Source organism: Ostrea edulis, chromosome 5 (genome assembly GCF_947568905.1).
Source record: "Ostrea edulis chromosome 5, xbOstEdul1.1, whole genome shotgun sequence".
Lineage (NCBI taxonomy): Eukaryota > Metazoa > Mollusca > Bivalvia > Ostreida > Ostreidae > Ostrea > Ostrea edulis.
Window position 1 is genome coordinate 71,711,178 of NC_079168.1, and position 19,757 is coordinate 71,730,934.

At 34.2% G+C, this 19,757-nt stretch overlaps 1 protein-coding gene and 1 long non-coding RNA gene across 2 annotated transcripts; both read left to right on the plus strand.

Annotated features, from left to right (window-relative positions):
- Nucleotides 1-5,184: 5,184 nt before the first annotated feature.
- On the plus strand, nucleotides 5,185-6,665 carry LOC125652396 (forkhead box protein G1-like). The gene has a single exon (XM_048881584.2). It carries the CDS (start codon nucleotides 5,299-5,301, stop codon nucleotides 6,514-6,516), a length of 1,218 nt encoding a protein of 405 aa, XP_048737541.1. The 5' UTR covers nucleotides 5,185-5,298; the 3' UTR covers nucleotides 6,517-6,665.
- A 7,782-nt stretch (nucleotides 6,666-14,447) lies between these two features.
- LOC125651639 (uncharacterized) lies at nucleotides 14,448-19,227 on the plus strand. The gene is made up of 3 exons (XR_007361298.2): nucleotides 14,448-14,869; nucleotides 18,796-18,840; nucleotides 18,958-19,227. It is a non-coding gene; the product is annotated as an uncharacterized LOC125651639 (long non-coding RNA).
- The last annotated feature ends 530 nt before the right edge of the window (nucleotides 19,228-19,757 follow it).

Consider the following 19,757-nt stretch of genomic DNA (forward strand, 5'->3'; position numbering starts at 1 on the left):
CATACCATGTGCTATTTTCTTAGCAATGCTGGATTTCCTCATAGCAAACTCCCTTCAGTGTTTTACACATTATATAACATACATTAGTCTGATACATCCTTACATCTACATCTGCAGTCAGTGAACTCGGATGTCAGACCTACCCTTGCTTGTCCTTCGGATGAGACCGCAAAAACTGAGGCCCCATGTCACAGCAGGTGTGGCACGACAAAGATATCTCCCTGCTCAAAGGCCGTACAAAAATGTAAGTGCTCATCATAGGTCTAGATACTTTCATCGGCAATGGTGACATCTCCATATGAGTGAAAAATATACAATCAATCAATCAAACCTACCGACGCCATTGTCTTCTTACCGACCACGTGTGAAGGTGTGCGCAATGCATATATTATACGCAAATAAAGCCAACCGAAAATGTCCGAGAGTTAAATTAGTCAAGAATAAACTAAACAAATCTATCTATTTCTTTCATCTGGGATGAAATCAATAGTTTACGTTGCACAAGTTATTACACGTATATCGCCATTACATAGAGAAATAGTACTGAAATGAAAGTAACGGCGTGAAGCGTAGCGGTTCAAAATGAAATCTCTTCTAAAATTGGTGAAACTAACATGTGTGATATCAGTAAGGATGCATTCTATCAGACTTGCTTTCTATACTGCATTTGGCCCATATGAGAGATCAAGATAAATTAAACAAACGTTGATGTGAAAGGAAATTCTTAAAGTACACAAGCTTAATCAGTAGAACTGATTTGGAAACGATAAAAGAAACTGGAAGTAAATTTGTCACTTATTCCTACAAAAAGAGTGATAAAATCAAGAAGAAATATATATATGTGTGTACTTAATTTTAGCCAAATATCGGTATATAGACACTGTAGATAATTGATTAAAGATCACGGAGATGATTTGAAGGTTGCTGAACACGATGTTCACGACCATGATGGTGGTTTGAGGGTTGCTGAACAATTGTTTCTTTTTTATGCCTAGTGTAGTTCATCTCTATCTTCTATACAAATTGACAATGAAAGCAAGATGATTAAATTGTTTTATTCTTTGTATAGTGTTGAACAGAACAAAACGTGTGAAGTCATTAAAGTATAAACTTCTCCGATTCTATTGACAACATGTTGGTAGTCTTGTCGATATAGATATATCATTAGTGTCTGATTTACAAGTATTAAAACATGCGGAAAACAAGCAAGCGCCTAATGAAATCAAACAACACTTCAACCTGACAGTTATGGTGTCACTTGATTAACTTCATAGAAAACGGATCGACAAATTCCGGCAAAGTTGGTCCAATAATTGAGGAAAATAACAGGGGAGCCATTGGGCCGCACAGACAACATGACAGAAGCCAGGGTAAAATAGCAGCCTCATCGGTCGTAATTGTGATCCTGCTCGAAGACTTATCCGGAGAAATCCAGTAATGAATTACAAATTGACGGCTTCCGTAGGTGGGAAACAAATCAAAACCTTTCTGTAATTATTTTAATTTGTAGAAGTTTCAGGTCTTAAACTGTTTTTTTTTTATTCACCCTAAATGGAAGCTTTTGGATTTTAAGTCTGGTTTTACTAACGTAGATAAAATGTTTCATTTGTGGAAAAATAACTAGTATAATTTCTAAAACATACAACAGGGTGCTCATTCTCTCATAGTACTATAATGATAATATTTTATTGTATGAAGTGTGTGTTGTGCAGTGATTTGACAGCTTCAATTTCTATTAGCATTGTGGTAACACACAAAATACCCCGAAGTCAAGCAGAATCCGTACGTGTGTTGCTTTATATCACGACCGTGTTCTGTTGTAGGCGAGCAGTCCAGTTGACTACCATAGAATAAAGCCTGGTAGTGCCTATTGACGATTTCAGGTATTTTCTTTGACATCCGTAACGCTGTTACCTGCCGCTTGCCAACACGATACGTCAAACCAATTTCACGCCTCCCGGATTAATTTTCCAATACAATTGTACTTTAAACCCAGCTTTCTACATGCGAAAAAAGTCGCAAGGACTTCTTTAAAGTCAATTTTACCATTTTGTTAGTTAAAATTATCAGTTTAATCTCTTGAAATACAACCTATCTATAAATGATACATTAAATGATCTTTTAAGGATGTAAAAAAAAACACAAAAAAACCTTTTTAAATATATTGAATGAAAACTGCAGTACGATACACATTTCTGTCTTCATTGAAACTGCATTGGACAATTTGAAATTGCCTTATTTAGATAGCGAAAATAGCAATGTTAGTGTAAAATCTTTGGGATAAATTTATTTATTTAAACTGCTGATTGAAGAAAAATTAGGCGTATATATGCTTTTTTTTTCTATGTAGAATCTGTGTGAGATTTATGTATAAACTTAGAATTACAGACCACCCGGGCCTAGGTACAGCTTCTATCATGAAATGTTCATTCGCTTCGCTAAGCCTCTTGTAGTTTATTTTCATTCTAGCTCTGAGACAAAATATATCATCCCGTCAATTAATTGTCAGACATTTTGTAGTTTCTTATGAAAATACTTCGGAAATGGGAAATCTACAGTTTGTTTACATACTTTTGAATTAAAAGTGAAGTATTGTCTGGCAACAAGAGGCACGTGATTATCTGACGTTGATTTCCTAGATTATTCTCAGTAAATAACTGTATCTACTTTGTTATCATGAATTTTGCAAACCATTTGAATGTATTTCAAATCTTATCACGAGGAACGTTTTTCAGCCCAACATATCGTTGAATTCTATATGTGGAATGGGTGTATTTTTATTTTTAACACCATAATGTAAATAAGTATTTGTAACAAGATGAACAAGTTTATGGCTATTCTTGAGGTAGAAATATAGAAATATATATATATATATATATATAGAGAGAGAGAGAGAGAGAGAGAGAGAGAGAGAGAGAGAGAGAGAGAGAGAGAGAAGCATTGAAAAGGCCACGACACTGTTGGTTATTTAAAACTCAAATTTTCGAAGCAACCCGCGTCTTTATCAAGAGACATATGTTACACGATAAAACGACAAGTATCAATAATCTACATATATATCTACAGTGTTACCCATATACTAGTGTAATCCAGTAAATATATCCATTGTGTTTCCTATATTAATGCGTATTAGATTTGAAGTAGTTGGACAAGTTATAGTTGTGGCCACATACACTTAAAAAAAAAAAGGCCATCATCTGACATATGTTAACCAATAACATTGAATCGATACGTGTTTAAGAATTTAAAAAGGTTTTCTTTAGTCTTTTACATTTAAAAATTTACCAGCAGTAACAACCAAAAAACTGACAATATGTTTTGACACTATCAAAGCAAAGTTTTTGGTGCTAGTTCAAGACTATCCGACACTGATGCGATTTAACTGTAATCTTTTGGGAGTTAATGGACAGGTAAAAATATTTTCTCCATGATTATCACATCCGAAAAGTGTGATATTTGTCATCTTACTTCTGAGTGTTTGAGAATATAATTTTATCATCTATATCATTTAGATTGAAGGCGGTTCATCAGAGTTAAAACAGTTGAAAATTGTTGACAGATGTTGGATTTCTGCCAGTTTAACGCCGTATATTTTTTCTGTCAATGAGAAAATATATAAGAAAGGAGTAAATGGTTTTAGATAATTTGCTATTTTCTTTCATTGAACCCTTCAGTCTCCCATTTGAGTTTGGATGAAGCAGAAATATGTAATTGTAGGCTGGCTGCGACCAGACGACCAAGTTCGTGCCGATATTGCCATCAGAAAAAGCATTTATTTGCTGAAAGGGGTATATTATCTTGATTGTAATTGGAACAGCTTTTAACAAGATCAAATTAGTAGTCATTGTTTGTTGTGTCGTGAAAGCGTTTGCGTCTAATGAGATACCCATCGGCAGAATAAAGCATATTTTTGGACGTGAATAGTCCAAAGTGTCACGTGGTTTTGTCGTCGGCCTCAGCAGGGCGGTGTACTAATACACTTCAACAAAGATACCAACAGGAGTATTCCCTTTGTTAGTGTGTGAAGTATCTAAAGAGCAAAGAACAGTTATCCAAAGGGTTATGTAAATGTGTTTGTTATGACGACTCCTTGTATCCCGTGTTTATTTACTTTGCCCGAATCCCGTTGTCGTGTTGACGCATCTGTAAGCACATATGAGTTAACTTTTACGCCATTATAAACCTTTTAGTCGTCTAATTGGATCAATTTGTAAATAACACGGAGACCCACTGTGTATTTTCTTTGTATTCCGCCTTGGGTAGCCTTAATTATTAGCACATTCCTGTCATTATTTTCTGCTACATAAAATATTGAACTTCTCTTTCGCAGAGTTCATGGAATGCCCTGAAAATGACATTTTTCTTGAAAAATCAAATTCACCCCCCCCCCCCCTCAAATTCCCTTTTTACCATTGAAAATATTTCTTCCCCTCCAGTAATGTCCATTTATCAAATAAAAAAAGAGTGGTCATTAGCATCGTTGGTACATTTATAAGACCCCCCGGTTTGTGCAATATATTTGCAATATATGATGATATGTTTTCGATAAAGCTTACCATGTCTGTGTAATAAAACTATTAAAATGAAGAGATATATTATTTCTGAACTTATATTATATTGCATCAATTCATTAAAAAAATTTCAAGTAAGTACATATTCTCCCCTCAACGAAGTAAATAGCTCCATAGGTTATGATACACTGCATGTAATTGAAGTGTTTTACTGCTTGGTTCGCCGACGTTTTGAATTTCTCCATTTTTTTGTGCTTTAAAAGATTTGTATATACATGATTCTCCATCTTTCTGAAATGTTTCAGTCCTACGGCGCATTTATTATAACTTACAAATTCCATATAAACATTCGTTCATTTTAGAACTATTTAAGTAGAAATATACGATAAAATTTTTAATAAAAGCGTCACCATACCCGACACATGGACTTTTTACAGCTGGTCAATGAGAAATCCCTAAAATTATTGTTATTGAGCAGCTGATAATAACCGTATATTTCAGTGTTTTATCTGCATGTTGATGTTATCGGGGGAACATTGATACAAGTCGACAACGAGAGTAGCTCGATAGAGTAAACAAAAAGGCGGGGTTATCACTCGTTTAGGTATTCTCTCCCCGTTCATTGGTTGATATGGAAATAAGAGGCGGAGCAATCTCAGCTGGAAGCATCATTAAATTGTCTACTTAGTGGCAGCAGGGGGAACTATATCCAATTTATAAACAGTGTAATTTTGACAAATTATTATTTGAATGTAGCAGTAACAGCAGATAGACAGACATTTTATCAATGAAGATGGTGCAGTTCGGAACTCCAGTCACGTTTGACCAACGACCGTCGTTTAGTATTAGCCGGGTGCTTGGTGAGGAATTGAATGACGAAAACCTGGATAATGCGACGACTGAGCATGATGATTCCTCGGAAAATTTTGACTTACCTGCTGACGACTCAAGCAACGTGGACGTAGAATCGTTGGAATCCGAGCTAGAAAATTCAGAATACTATCAGAAAATGTTCCCTAAAACCTGTGATCTACCACCTACAAGTCCGAACTCCAAAGACAGTAGTACAGGAGACGTTGATGTGGATGAATCTGATCGCAACAATAACAGTAATTCGTCACAGCAAACCAGCGACAGCAAGAAGTCAGAAAAACCACCGTTTAGTTATAACGCTCTCATTATGATGGCTATCAGAAGTAGCACCGAAAAAAGACTGACCTTAAATGGAATTTATGAATTCATCATGAAAAACTTTCCATACTACAAGGACAACAAACAAGGATGGCAGAATTCTATACGTCATAATCTCAGTTTGAACAAGTGCTTCGTCAAAGTCCCTCGTCACTATGACGACCCGGGAAAGGGTAACTACTGGATGCTGGATCCGTCCTGTGATGACGTTTTTATCGGAGGTACCACAGGAAAACTCCGCCGACGGTCTACGACAGCTTCTCGGAGCCGCCTGGCGGCCTTAAAAAGAGCAGGTTTTGCTGGATACCAGTCACCGGTTTATCCATATTTTGGACACGGAGGGAAACCCGGGTCTTACATTTGGCCTTTTCCATCTTTATTTCATCTCGGGTCTGCTAGTCCGATTTCTACATCCGGGTCATTGAGATATTCCGGATTTCCTATGTACCCCTACAGAGGTTTGCTGTCTCCATCGTCATCGCTTCCGACCAATTCTTCTCCCAGAACTACAAATTTTTCTGTGGACCGACTGCTAGGGTTGGACATTGGATCGCAACAAACCGCTAACAAATCCAGCAGTTCTTTCCTCCAATGGCCGCCTCAAGCTGCCATGTCTTTAACACAAATTGAACAAGGCTCTCCCAGTAATAGGGGCCTCGATCTCAGTGTATTTAAGGGACTTCATGGACTTCCGGTTTCGCCAGTATCTGCGTTTACCTCCCCTGACATGATGTCACAAAGTCCTTCATTAGCTGTTCGGGGGATGTTGCCAGCCCTGACAAGGAACAATTTAAGTGAAACAAGAACAAGTTGATCAATTCCTCAAGTGACTGTAAATAGTGCTATAACAATGTGCAATAAGAGACTGTCCTAGGCTGCTGTTTATATGAGAGCTGTAAGAATTTGTTTTTAAATGTTTATTCTTTAAATCTAATGATACAAATATTAAAATTATCAAGATAGTATATTTGTATGCATTTTAATAGAATTTTTTGAACAGCTAGGAGAGGGGTTTGCAATATTTTAGACTGGTTATACATTGGTAATTGTGGATCAAAATATTTAAAAATTAAATTCTAGCATGTTAAAGTGAATAAGTAAATCAAAATCTTAAATGTTTGCTCGTGACAGTATATGAAGTTGTTATAAGTTTTTATGCAACCAAATGGAAATAGAATTATCCGTCAAAGTACTTTTTCAAACGAACAAATTAATTCTAGTATTCTCTACATTAATTACAAGAGGTAATTTTTTTACTCAAAGATTACTTCAGGGTATTTTTATAGGTTACACAAATTTACTGCATATTAAGTTGTTTGATATTATAGTTAGGTAAATTTCCATTGTGTTACAAGTCATGAATTTCACAATAGCAGTATCATACAGTAAGTGCAGATGTTATATTGATTTGTCGCAGTGGACATCGTACAACCACTTGCTAAATTAATGACTAAAATGCTATGAATTATAAAATTTATTTATTTATTTTACATAAATAAAGTCAACTTGCTTTCACATGTATTTGTGAATTAACATGAAAGAAATAATTCATAAACATTGTTCACCTTTTTATATAGAAATTAAATGCAAATCTCAAAGATGAATCATTTAATGAAAGGGAAAAAAAGACAGAAAACTTTTACGCGATTTAAAATGAAAAAGGATCTTTCGATTTACACAAGATTGTTTACGCCGACCTTGCAATAATCGTATGTGGTTAATATCATGTCCGAATCAAACACGCCTATTGCGACGAAGAAAAAGACCCCCTTTGATCTTTCATTTTGTTGTATGGACATATTGAAACAGTAGCAAAGTTATTATACATCTCCTAATCCAATGTTTATTAAATTTTCCTTGAGACCGTAAATACAACATGTTGTTCTGTTGTACGTAACCCTTTTTCAATGGCCACCATCAAAGCAGTTCGCAACTGTTGCATTGTAGTGAACGCGTTATGGCCCACGATAAAAGAATCAGATTAATAATCTATTATTCGACATTCTTGCCATGAAACTTGATTAAAAAGTAAATCATTGTGATCAACTCACGCAGAAAATATATTTCCGGATCGCTGTTTTCATTTGATCTCATATTGCACACAGAGGGATAAGAATTGTTGAAGGTCTGCAGCTGACCCAGCGCCAGATAGAACACGTTACACTGTGGTTCAGTTCATATCCATTCCTCACTCTAACATTTCTTCTGTTCATAGTAATGCATAAATGATCAGACATTAATCGCGTCCGAATCATGGGATATAACATACACCCATCATATGTACTATATTGACGGTACATATAATTTTCCTAGCTTATTTCAAATTGGCTGAGCAAGAGGTTCTTATCTAACGGAGGATTGATTGATCGTATCTTGTTTAACGTCCCTCTCGAGAATTTTTCAATCATATGGAGACGTCACCATTGCCGGTGATGGGCTGCAAAATTTAGGCCTAATAGGCTATGCTCGGCGCTTACGGCCTTTGAGCAGGAAGAGATCTTTATCGTGCCACACCTGCTGTGACACGGGACCTCGGTTTTTGCGATCTCACCCGAAGGACCGTCCCTATTTAGTCTCCTCTTACGACAAGCAAGGGATACTGAGGTCCTATTCTAACCTGCATCCCACGGGACACTAACGGAGGAAAATTCGCAATTGAGAGAGCAAAAGATATAAAGATACGTATATTTAGTATTCTGAATTAACGGAACAAGAGATATAGAAAGTTATTCTGAATTAATCGAGCAAGAAATGTAGAAATATAATTTATTTTTGGTCCAATTTGGAAAAAGCAAATGTTATATTCACCTCGAAGGCATGCGGAGGTGAATAAAAGACTTAATTTTTCTAGGTTGTTGAATTTCAGCTTATATTCAGAATGCTCGCAAATTTTCCTTTAAATGATAAAGAAAGATATTCTAAATTACAAGAGCAAAAATATGAAGTGACCATCAGTATTGACGGAGCAAGGGCTCAAGAGGTATGGGAGCATATTTTTAATTGACGGATCGAAAGATATATGGAGATGTTCTGAATTAAAAGAGCACGACATATGGAAATTCAAGATACTGGCATATGGGCACTATAAAGTTGCTTTGTTTAATATATGGATGTAGTAGATTATGGGTGGTGGGGCGCATCATTTAGATTATATTTTGCTAATTTGAGGGATTTTCTCATTTATGAAGGAAACATTGGCGTGTCGTATATGTTCGTCCAATACATAAAAAAAAAAATCCGAAGTTGAATATACAGAATGTTGTTTGAATATCGTGGCATTAACATAACATATATAACTCACAAAACGCTGGTATGGAGAAACGGTCTCTCGGACACTTTCCATACCATTCCTTCTGCGGGGTTGCAGCTCCTTGCTGATTTACCAATGTGCAAAAATGATTGATATATCAAAAAGAAATGAACCATATGTTGTCCAACACTGCGATAAAAGTAATTCACCTGTCATCCAAATCGTCCGCGACACTTTTTTTCTACAAGATAACCTTTTCAACAGAATTTAAGATAAATCATGAGTTTGACAAGTGTTGATACAAATACGCAATCGATACATGAACTTTATCAAATAAAAAACAAACGAGAGGGCAGTTTTCTTAATATGGGCCTCTATCGTTCTCGCATCTGTAGAAACAGGTATCCCGGAATGCGGGACTGGGGTCCTTTTGAAGACGTTTCCCCGAGTTCAAGGGTCACTGTTGCACATGCATACCAAATAACGACCCTAATCTGATTTAATCCAAACATTCGGTATAAGTCAGCAAAATATGTTTTTGACAACTTGATAAAAATATTCAAAATAGCCCCTTGCATGGAGACACCTCAATGTACCAAGAGCAGGTACAAGACTGCTTTTCTTCGTCTCGGCCAAATATTTTGGCAAACATTAGAGATCCCTGCCCATCAGTGATAAATGTTTATAAATATCGTTATCACTAAGTATCTTTGAATTGATTTCTGTTTATTTTCCATCTTAAGTTTGTTTATTTAATGCCTCGGGTCAAAATAATTTTCGTTGGTTTGAAGACCGGTAATCGGACACCGCGCCGTGATACTGATGGTGAGGATGATTGTGAAATGAGCGAGAGCTAATTTGTCAAAAGCATGGTAAAAATGCCTCGCGATCTTCACATCATGTTTTTCTCTAACTTTGAACAAATGAATCGACAGGGGGTCTATTTTAGACACATCACGAGATCTTAAAAATATTATTCTTTCTTTTGAAACAGAAAGTGAAATTTTGATTGGCATTTGCATATTTTTATCTTCTACTCATGTGGGAGAGAGTAAACAAATATTGTTCATTGAAAATCAAACAAGCTTATAACTTTTCATACCAATGCATCTAAGGATTACTAATGTGGAGTCCGACAGCATAAAAAGCAACATTCACCTTTTGAAAATGGATGTTAAAAATTTAGCTTTGAAAGCAATCATTCTTAAATGAAACATTGGTTATCTTATTTTGATGTTTGGCCAAGGTGTCGAATACGTCACAGTATTATTAGATTGGCTAATTGAGCAACTATAACACAAATACATACAGATATTGACCAAAGTTAACGAATACGGCAACACATCCTTCTGTTTGCTTGTTGATTTATCTATCAAAAATATCATAGATATTTCCCAACGTTAGCTACTATGGTAACACATCGTTCTATTTGCAATTTGTACTAGCATGTTGTTATCTATTAAAAATATTTCGGTAAGAGGCATGCGATTTGATATACTTTGAGATTTCAAATATATATATATATTATATATATATATATATATATATATATATATATATATATATATATATATATATATACATATATAATAAAGAAAAATTAAAATTAGAACGCCGAAAATAACTCAACCGGTTTCATTTTCAATATTTTCTTGAATAACTCTTGAAAATTGAAAATGAAAACCGGTTGAGTTATTTTCGGCGTTCTAATTTTTCTTTATTATACTATTACTTGTGTGGATATTTACTTATATTATGGATTATATATATATATATATATATACATGTATATATATATATATATATGAAGTTAACCAATTACATGCGTATTTTATGCATCTGTTATGTAACACTAAATTGTTTTTCTCGGGTTTAATCTACACAATCACAATTAAGTACATGTATTATTTAATGTAGGTCGGTAAATGGTTTTGTCGACTGATGCTTTTCCTTTTACCGTGACTCGTGGACTTTTTATGAAAGTTATGGTGGCCATGTTTTTCATGACGTTCATGAGCAGCCAATCGCTTGTGTGGAAGACGTACCTGTAGTTGCAATATTTGATCTTTCCATTTGTATTGTCTATTTTCCAGTCATGTCATATTGTAATTTTCTTTATATACATGTATTGTAGAGAATTTTCCATTTGCATTTTATATTTTTCATTTGTATTGTATAATTCATTGCATTCTAGAAATTTTTCTGCATGCTATAATTTGTCGTTTGCTTTGCATGCTTTTTAATGACGACTCATTGAACACAAATGATAAAGTATTTTATAAAAATGAGAATAAAAAATATTAGATATTTTGAATAAATCAGTATCAGATAGTTCTTGTAAACTTTTTGGAGACATCTGCTTTATTCAAGACTTATCACGACGAATTACAAATTAAAGAAAAGGCTCAGAATACCTCGAATTCATATATAAAATGTGGAAAAGAGGTAATGCGTACAGCTAGAGGAGTGTGTAGTTATACAGTCCGTAGACATTACATACATCGACTTCCTGTCACGATTACTAATGACCAAAGGTTCAAGGACGTCACTCATCCAAAATCGGCTCTTGAAGCCAATTGAAGAAAAATTTGAGGGGAAATTCTTTATATGTTTTAACACAAATAAATCTCAGATTCTAATGGACGTATTCGGAGAAGAGGCGATATTCCTTATAGCGAACGTCTTGAATTATATTTTTCGTCAAAACGTTTGGTATACGATACAATATGACACTGACTCCCGGGCCATGGTTTGGGGTGAATAGCCATCTCATGGTGTCTGGTTCACGGAAAGGGCAGACTATTTACACCCCATCGTAATGATTTGTCAATATTTGGGATTGTTTTGTTTGTATTTTGGTATTCTAACACTTACTGTATTCAATATTTTTCATCGCCAGCAACCGCAGTTGTTTTATTTACGTTAGACTTCTGCCGGGTGTCTATTACAACGCTAAGGGCGTGTATTTTTTCAAACAACAAATTTAAGCTGTTAGCGGAAACATTATATTCCGTTTTGATGTTCTGAATTAAGTCGCAACTTTTCTCCATGAATAGATTAAATGTCTGTGTTTATCATAGCCCATCCTTTAGACCGAGTCATTGGTTTACTAATAAACTCAAACACGCAGACTAAATAACTTTATACAATATTTTATTACGTATAACATTGAAGTAGATCAGGCTACATATGTTATATATACATAATTATACAGTTACATTCTCCATACTTACAAAGGTTAAGCTATTCAACAAAATGTCATTCAAGAATAAAGATATTCAACAAAGTGTCATTCAGGAATAAAGATATTCAACAAAATGTCATTCAAGAATAAAGATATTCAACAAAATGTCATTCAAGAATAAAGATATTCAACAAAATGTCATTCAAGAATACATGTACAAGCTAACAGGAGTTGATCTGTGACTTTAACTTGAACACTTGTGTGTGTGCAATGCAGTATTTTTACATGTGGAGGACAGATATTACAACACGGTCAGCGTAATTCACAGTGCGCATCGCGTACCGTAAACATGTCAGATTTGTTCATATTTAACGGTTCTTCCAGTGTTAGTACATGGTTGTGAAATATGGATTTGGAAAACCTTGATATTATTGAAATACTTTATCTGAAGAGTAGTACTTCAAATATAGTATACATGTATACAAGAATGATATCATATTGATGTAAATCAATTATTAGCCCAGAAACTAAAATGACGGTCAGGAACTTACTTAATCTCAGCTGAGATTCGGCTCGGCTGAATATTTGCGTCAGTCCAAATATTCAGCCGAATCGAATCTCAACCGAGATTAGAACTTGCTCTGGAGGAGAAAATGGTATGAACCTATGGATCGGCTGCATACAAAGAAATGTTGACTTTTGTGGAATGTCTATATATGTTTGAAATGATCATGCAGTTTTAAAGTTTTTATATAATCACAAATAAGACTGGATGACTGTTGCTTAACGACTACAGGACCAATTTGTAAATAAGTGGCATGCTGAAGTTGATACTTCGTATTATATATTTATTACTTAAAGCTATCCATTTGAAAAATCTTATGTCGATTCAAAATTTGAACGGGTCTGGAAAGGACTATATAATTGTTCCAAATCTGCACAATTTTATATAATATATTGTCAATATTTATATCCTTAGACATGTATTTCAGTTTTGTAATTTATGATATAAGTACATGTAGTAGAGACTTTTTAATTTAAATGTTGCAAATTCATTGATTTGGTTGGGTGTTTTTTTCCAAACAACGCCATTTCTTTAAAAAGTTTATATCAATTAATCTACCCGACTTTTTAAATGACTCCCACTTATTTTTAAAGTTCTATTTTTAAAAATACCAATGGAAGACATTGTAACGTATGTGCAATTTTAAAACAAACAATACTCCTAATGTATTTTTAAACTCTCAGATTTTGTATGATGAAATTTTTGTATATTAAGTGCTAAAAGGTCATTGATCATTAACAGTCTACTAGCATTAAACTTTTTTATATCTATATCGTTAGAAGACTTGAGTATGTATTTATGTGTTGTAGCGATTGATTTGCGTTATACTGTGTTGACGCCAAAGACAAATCGAGTTTATGCGAATATTTAAGTGCAAAAATGTCAAGTTTAACACATTGTAGGTCAAAAAGAAGAAAAATATCCCCAGTTTTTCTTTTTGAATTCATAATTCCCCTTCAATGTAGAAATCAAAATTACACTTCCAAAAAATGACAATCCTGCAATACTCAGGTGCGAACCTTTTTAAACTCAGGAAAATACTTGTATATAATTTCTTACTCTGAATCCTCGTTACCAGTCGAGCTGGAAAGGTGGGCAGGTATACCACTGAATGAAAGATTATGTACACATTGTAACACGGGAAATACAGCAGATGAATTTCATTATATATTAATTAGAGGGTAGTGCACTTTCTCACATACGAAAGAAAAATGTTAACATTATTGCACTTAAATTTTCAGATCTCCTGTCAAAATAAAATCTTAAGTCACTGGAAAAACTGAGTGTGTTATTTTAAAGATGTATGATTTAACCTGTCCACCATGATTCTTTATGCTTACATTTTTTCCTTCTTACTTTCACAGTCTGTAGTAGCATACTTTGTTTCTATCAGGATGGTGTGTATGTGTTTTACTTATTGTCCTCGTGTACACCATGGTATAAATAGTTTGGAGAGAAAACTCAACTGCATGTGCTGTTTTCTGTTTAGTTATATAACAGTGTCATTTGTGGACAAGATTCCCCTACATTAGTCGAGGACACTAAATGTCACTTGAAATTCGTGGACGCACGCAAAATATTGTGATTAAACACAATTAAAATACATGATATGTTCCCATCATCTCTTCTGAAGAGGAAAGTTCGAAAATTATATGTAATGTTTACGATTTCAGGCCTTTCATCATCTAAATTTTTACAAATTATATTAGTTTTTCAACTTTATGGATATAGATTATCTGGTGTGGATTATCTATATTATTTCATTAAGGACTTATATTTCTACCTTGGCCAGCTATCTATTTTGCCAAAAAGCTCACTTTTTTTTTATATATTATTGAACCTAATTTTTCTCTGTCAACATAGAGTCGTTTCTGAAGGCTTGATTAATCCAATAAATCGTCAGTATGTTGTAAGTATATAATCAAATCATTTGTATTTTTGGGAACCTCAGACTTACAGTAAACCATAGTGTGTGTCTATCTTTAAAACTGCTTTTGATGATAGTACAGAAACGGACAATTTTCCCGTCCAAATCTGATGCATAATTAGACCAGCTGAATTAGGTTTCCATTTTTGCTACGGCTCCTGAAATGCCACACTACAAACTTTTAGTTATAATAGTATGCCAAAAAACAAAAGTCTAGACAACATTGAACAACCTCGAGTCGGTGAGTATGACAATTGTATATTCTATATTCATATTCAAATATGACATTTTTATATTTGATGGACAGCGGTAACTCAACAACAGTGCAATGGCTAAATTGTTGAATGATTTAACATGCATGTTCATTTATCAATTTCTACTCAAAACATTGTGATATGATTTTAGAAGTACATTACGCAGTGTAAACGTCATTTTAGAATATAGAGATTTTCTGCAGAATTTTCGTGAAAAAACTAATTAAATGCGATGTACAAGAATTAATATATTTCATTACTAATTTAGAAAATATGTCCTTAAAATATCATAACGACCAGTAGATGGAATCTGTAATCTTAAAAAAAAAACACGAGAAAGAAATTTAAAATTGGATACCGGTGTTATAAACATGCACAAATCCTTCTCCCGCAGTTGTTAAAAAAAAAGCACCCCACATACAAAGTAATTATGCATCAGTTGATATTTCAATCTATTATTTGATACCAAATGGAACTGTATCATTCATAAATCATGAGATTAAGAAAAACTATTTAGATTACCTATATTCTTTTCTTTAGTAAACAAATGTCCCATATATATGGATATTGCGTTTCTTTTCCTAGAAGAAAATCCTTCTGTTTTTATTTTTTTAAATTCAATTTCTCTATTCAAATGCATCTACAATAAAGTTATATAAAAACAAGGCAAATAGCATAAAATATTGAAATACTAATAGGTTTAGTATTATTTTAAATTATGCTTAAATCCACTTGAAATATTTGTGCCATCAGAGATTCTTTTGACGTTCATTCTACGTCTGTGCAGTATTTTGGAACATGGTAAAAGTTCTGTATATTTTGGACAATTATTCCTTGTTTATTCCCGTCAAATTTTAACGAAAGTTGACATATTTACGACACTTCCATATAACCGATTCCCAGTTTTGTATATCCATTTTATTTCATGAATGTAAATATTTTACCAATTGCCATTGCTTCTCTGAAACCATATGTGCCTTCATTGCCAAATACAAGCCGTGTTAGCGGCCCTCTTTACTGGAAATTTAACAAAGTTTACGTCAAAGTAGCGATTTCCTTTCACAATGTAAACTATGTTGGTTTCAGGGGGTATTTTAAAGCGAAGAAAAGAACAATAAAAGAACAGCAAGCCACGTGTTTGTAAACAAACAAGATAATTTACGGTCCCGATGTAATCAATCAAGTGGGGGAAATTCCTTCTGCACCTCTCTGACCCAGAGTGGCAGTTTTCTTTATCAGCCTTTGTAATAAGTGCAAGGGTTAAAACTTTGAACCGTTTGACGCCTTAATGAGTGTATAAATGTAGGGTGATATGATTATATATTGAACCTTTTTGACACATACCCAACCCAAAGCACACTTCCATTTAGTTTAAATCATTACCATGCCAGTAAAAAGTTATGTTAAACAAAGATGATTCAAACAAAAGACTGTAAATCACTAAAAATTGTGTTATCCGACCTCGATAAACGAATCAAGGTGTGAGCATTGCAAATAGAATTATAAATCTTTTCATATTAAAATTCAAGAATGAAAAAGTGAAAAAAAAACGAACAGTGATCAATCTCATAAATCCTATAAAGAATACAAATTGAGAGTAGGGCGAAAACGGATCCCTGGAAATACTGGAGTAAGCATTTCCCGTTGATCGATAACACTTGTCATGAGCCCTATATTTTGGTCAGGCAAATGCAATAATCCCTAGTCAAAATCAGTTTACAAAAAACATCCTAACAATTGGTATAAAACATGTCAGACAGCATTCAACTTAATGACAGGTAGTATTGGCAAATCAGATCAATATAACGAACATAGAATTTTCGATTTGTTTATCATAAACGATATTGCTGAAACTCCTGTAATATCAACTTATTTGTCAGTAGCCTACCTCGGTTTAGAAATTGATCATACGCAGAACATGCTCTTGCATTCATAAGGAAATGGCTTATCATTTCAATTGGTATAGATATCGAAGGCAAAAACATCGGAAATGTAAGTATATGAAAGTGAATATTGTCTATAGATAAAACGTCGTCAATGCATTTAAATGTCGGGTTGAAAACCAGAGCAAGATATATTTTCTTCTTATGTAGAAGCTTTTGCATAAATTATGCCTCAAGAGAATACAAAAACAAGTCAGCTATAATATATAGGAGCATAATTCATGTTCATGTGAATTCCAACAGACTGTAGGAAGACCTGATCACCGAAGATTATATACTGTCAATGAGAAACTCCAGCATCCTTCTTTAAAATATCGAATTCATAGAACTTGTTCGTGGTGTTTAAAAAAGTCTTTTTTAATGACTGATCACAAGAATGAATATTTCCATTCATTTTTATTGAGGAAGCAGCTGTCAATAATGTTTCTTTGTTTTACTTTTCACTCAAATTGAGATGTCACCAGCTGTAAGTGAGGTACCACAGATTTAGACCTATGCTTAGCGCTCAGGGCCGTGGCAGTGAGGGTTCTTTAGACCTATGCTTAGCGCTCAGGGCCGTGGCAGTGGAGATTCTTTAACGTGCCAACCCCTGTCGCGAAACGGGACCTTCGTTCCTAAGTTTATATTTGAAAAACCAGTGATTCTGACTTCTAAATGTCGAGCATTTAGCGAAGGAGCAATCACTACCTATATCTACGTCTTAGGTTCGACGCGGCCATGACACGGGCGGGGCTCTAACTCACGACCTCCCGGCTACGAAGAGAACGCTCTACCATTGAGCTACCGCGACCGGTCACTGATGTCATAAAGCCTAGTCATGGGGGTGTAAAGTGTTGAAAAGTGCGTTTTGATGCTGTTGAATTTGGAAAAGTTTCGTGATTTCAAATCTACTAAAAGTTATATACGACGTGCTAAACAATTCATGTTTTATCGTGTTAATGTCCATGAATTATCAAATTATAATTTCATTTTTTTTTAAACTTATTTTTCAAATGAACTAGAGATATGTACTTGAGTAGTATTTTGGTTAGCAGAATTGCTGATGTACTGTTTAATAAACGTAATCTACCACAGTACAAAAAATCAGGCCTGGGGGTTGATATACCGTACTCATACTCAAACTCAGCCATGTTTGTTTTGAGTACAACTCTGAGCAAGCTCCGAAGCATTTTTTGTCATTGTGAAGTTGAAAACTATATATGAGAAAATATCATTATCAGATAAACATTTAAAACCCTTAGTGGCAAACATTATCAATTACGCAATTACAAAGGCATCCACGCTCTATACTTTGGCTTTTTCACGTTGCTCCTCGTGTTCAACTCTTATGATAATATTTACATATCAATGCACCATATCAAAGTGAAATACTAGTACTGTTCATTAATTCTAAAGTGGTTTAAAATTCCAATGAATTTGTTGTCCTATTGTAAAATTCAGTTAATTCTGCTTCTGAATCTACGAAGTGAATTCATTACATTTTCTGGTGAGAGGATTTCTAGAACATAAGGTATGTTTGCTATACACAACTATCTCCAGCCATAGCACAGTGGATGGTACAATATAGCTAATTCTTAGCATGTTCCATTGGAAAGGCCTAACTTGCTACCATGATTACACCATCTTAAGTTTTATGCATGTAGTTCAAAACTTTTAAGAAATGTTGAAGTTTTTGAAAAGTGGATCAACTGTCAAGGTCACGGGAAATCAAATACGACAAAAACAGTTTATAGAAAGTTACAGACAATGTTAAGAATTTAATTAAGAACTAAATTTTATTTTGAAAATATATGAAGATATGAACTGTGACGTTTTATGTCGTCATCTTTCGTGACATTAGCGCTACATAACAAATAATCCGGCGTGAAGTGTAGCAGTTCATACCCTCATGTATTTTCAAAAATGGAATTTATTTCTTATATTTACATTCTATTGTCTTTTCTGTCGGAATTCCGTTTCTGTCATTGTAGTTTGTAAAGGTACCAGAGGCAAAAAATTTGGAAATGTGCACAAAGGTAACAAGCCAGAGTCACAGTCTATATTTTGATGTACAATCAAGGATCCTCAATTATTGGTGCAAGGTTGCTTTTGCAGGAGATAAAAAAAAATCAAATATTATGTACGCATTTCAGGGGCGGATCCAGGAATTGCAGTTACGGGAACGCCACTTTATGAGGCAGGGGATCTGGGGACCGCCTTGAGGCCTTCAGTGGGTCCAGGGCGAAGCCTCCGAAAGCTCCTGGATTTTACAGATTTTATAGGGCTTGAAATATGTCTCCTATTTAGTCATTTGTACTATTTTCTATCATTTCTTATAAGGTGAAATTAATAAAATGAAGCAAATTTTAAGGGTTTTTCGAAAAAATTAAGTTCTCCCAATAAAGTAATTCAAGAAATCAAAAGATTTTGTCATTTATTTCTCCGGGAGTGGAAGAAATTATTGCTTCTTTTATCGTTTAGTACATTTTTCTAAACAAGATACCGTGATTTACCTTAAATTTTAACATTTTAAGGGGGGGGGGGGCTGCGCCCCCTTAAATCCGCCACTGCATTTTGTAAATGCAAATACACACTAGATTCTTACTTTTCTAAGATGATGCTTTATGTGAGAAAAAAATCTAAATAATTTAGGTTTCGGTAATATGTGGGATTCGAATGGAGGTTTTACTATTGAATGGTTCAAGCATACTATTAAGTAACGAATCTGTGACCAGTTTGCACAAAAATGGTATAGTAATGCATTTTTAAAATTCATCAAAAGGATTTTTCTATCGTATAATAAAAGAAAAATTTTGTTTTGAAAAATACCTTGATATACTTTATCCTTCTGACAGAATAGCTTTGTATAGATTTCGTACATGTAATAATCGATTACCTATTGAAGTTGGCTGAACTGAACTGAATTTATTTCTCATCACAATTACACAATTGT

What these genes read in the sequence shown, in the direction of transcription:
- LOC125652396 (XM_048881584.2), top strand. Translation starts at nt 5,299, where the DNA reads ATGAAGATGGTGCAGTTCGGAACTCCAGTCACGTTTGACCAACGACCG.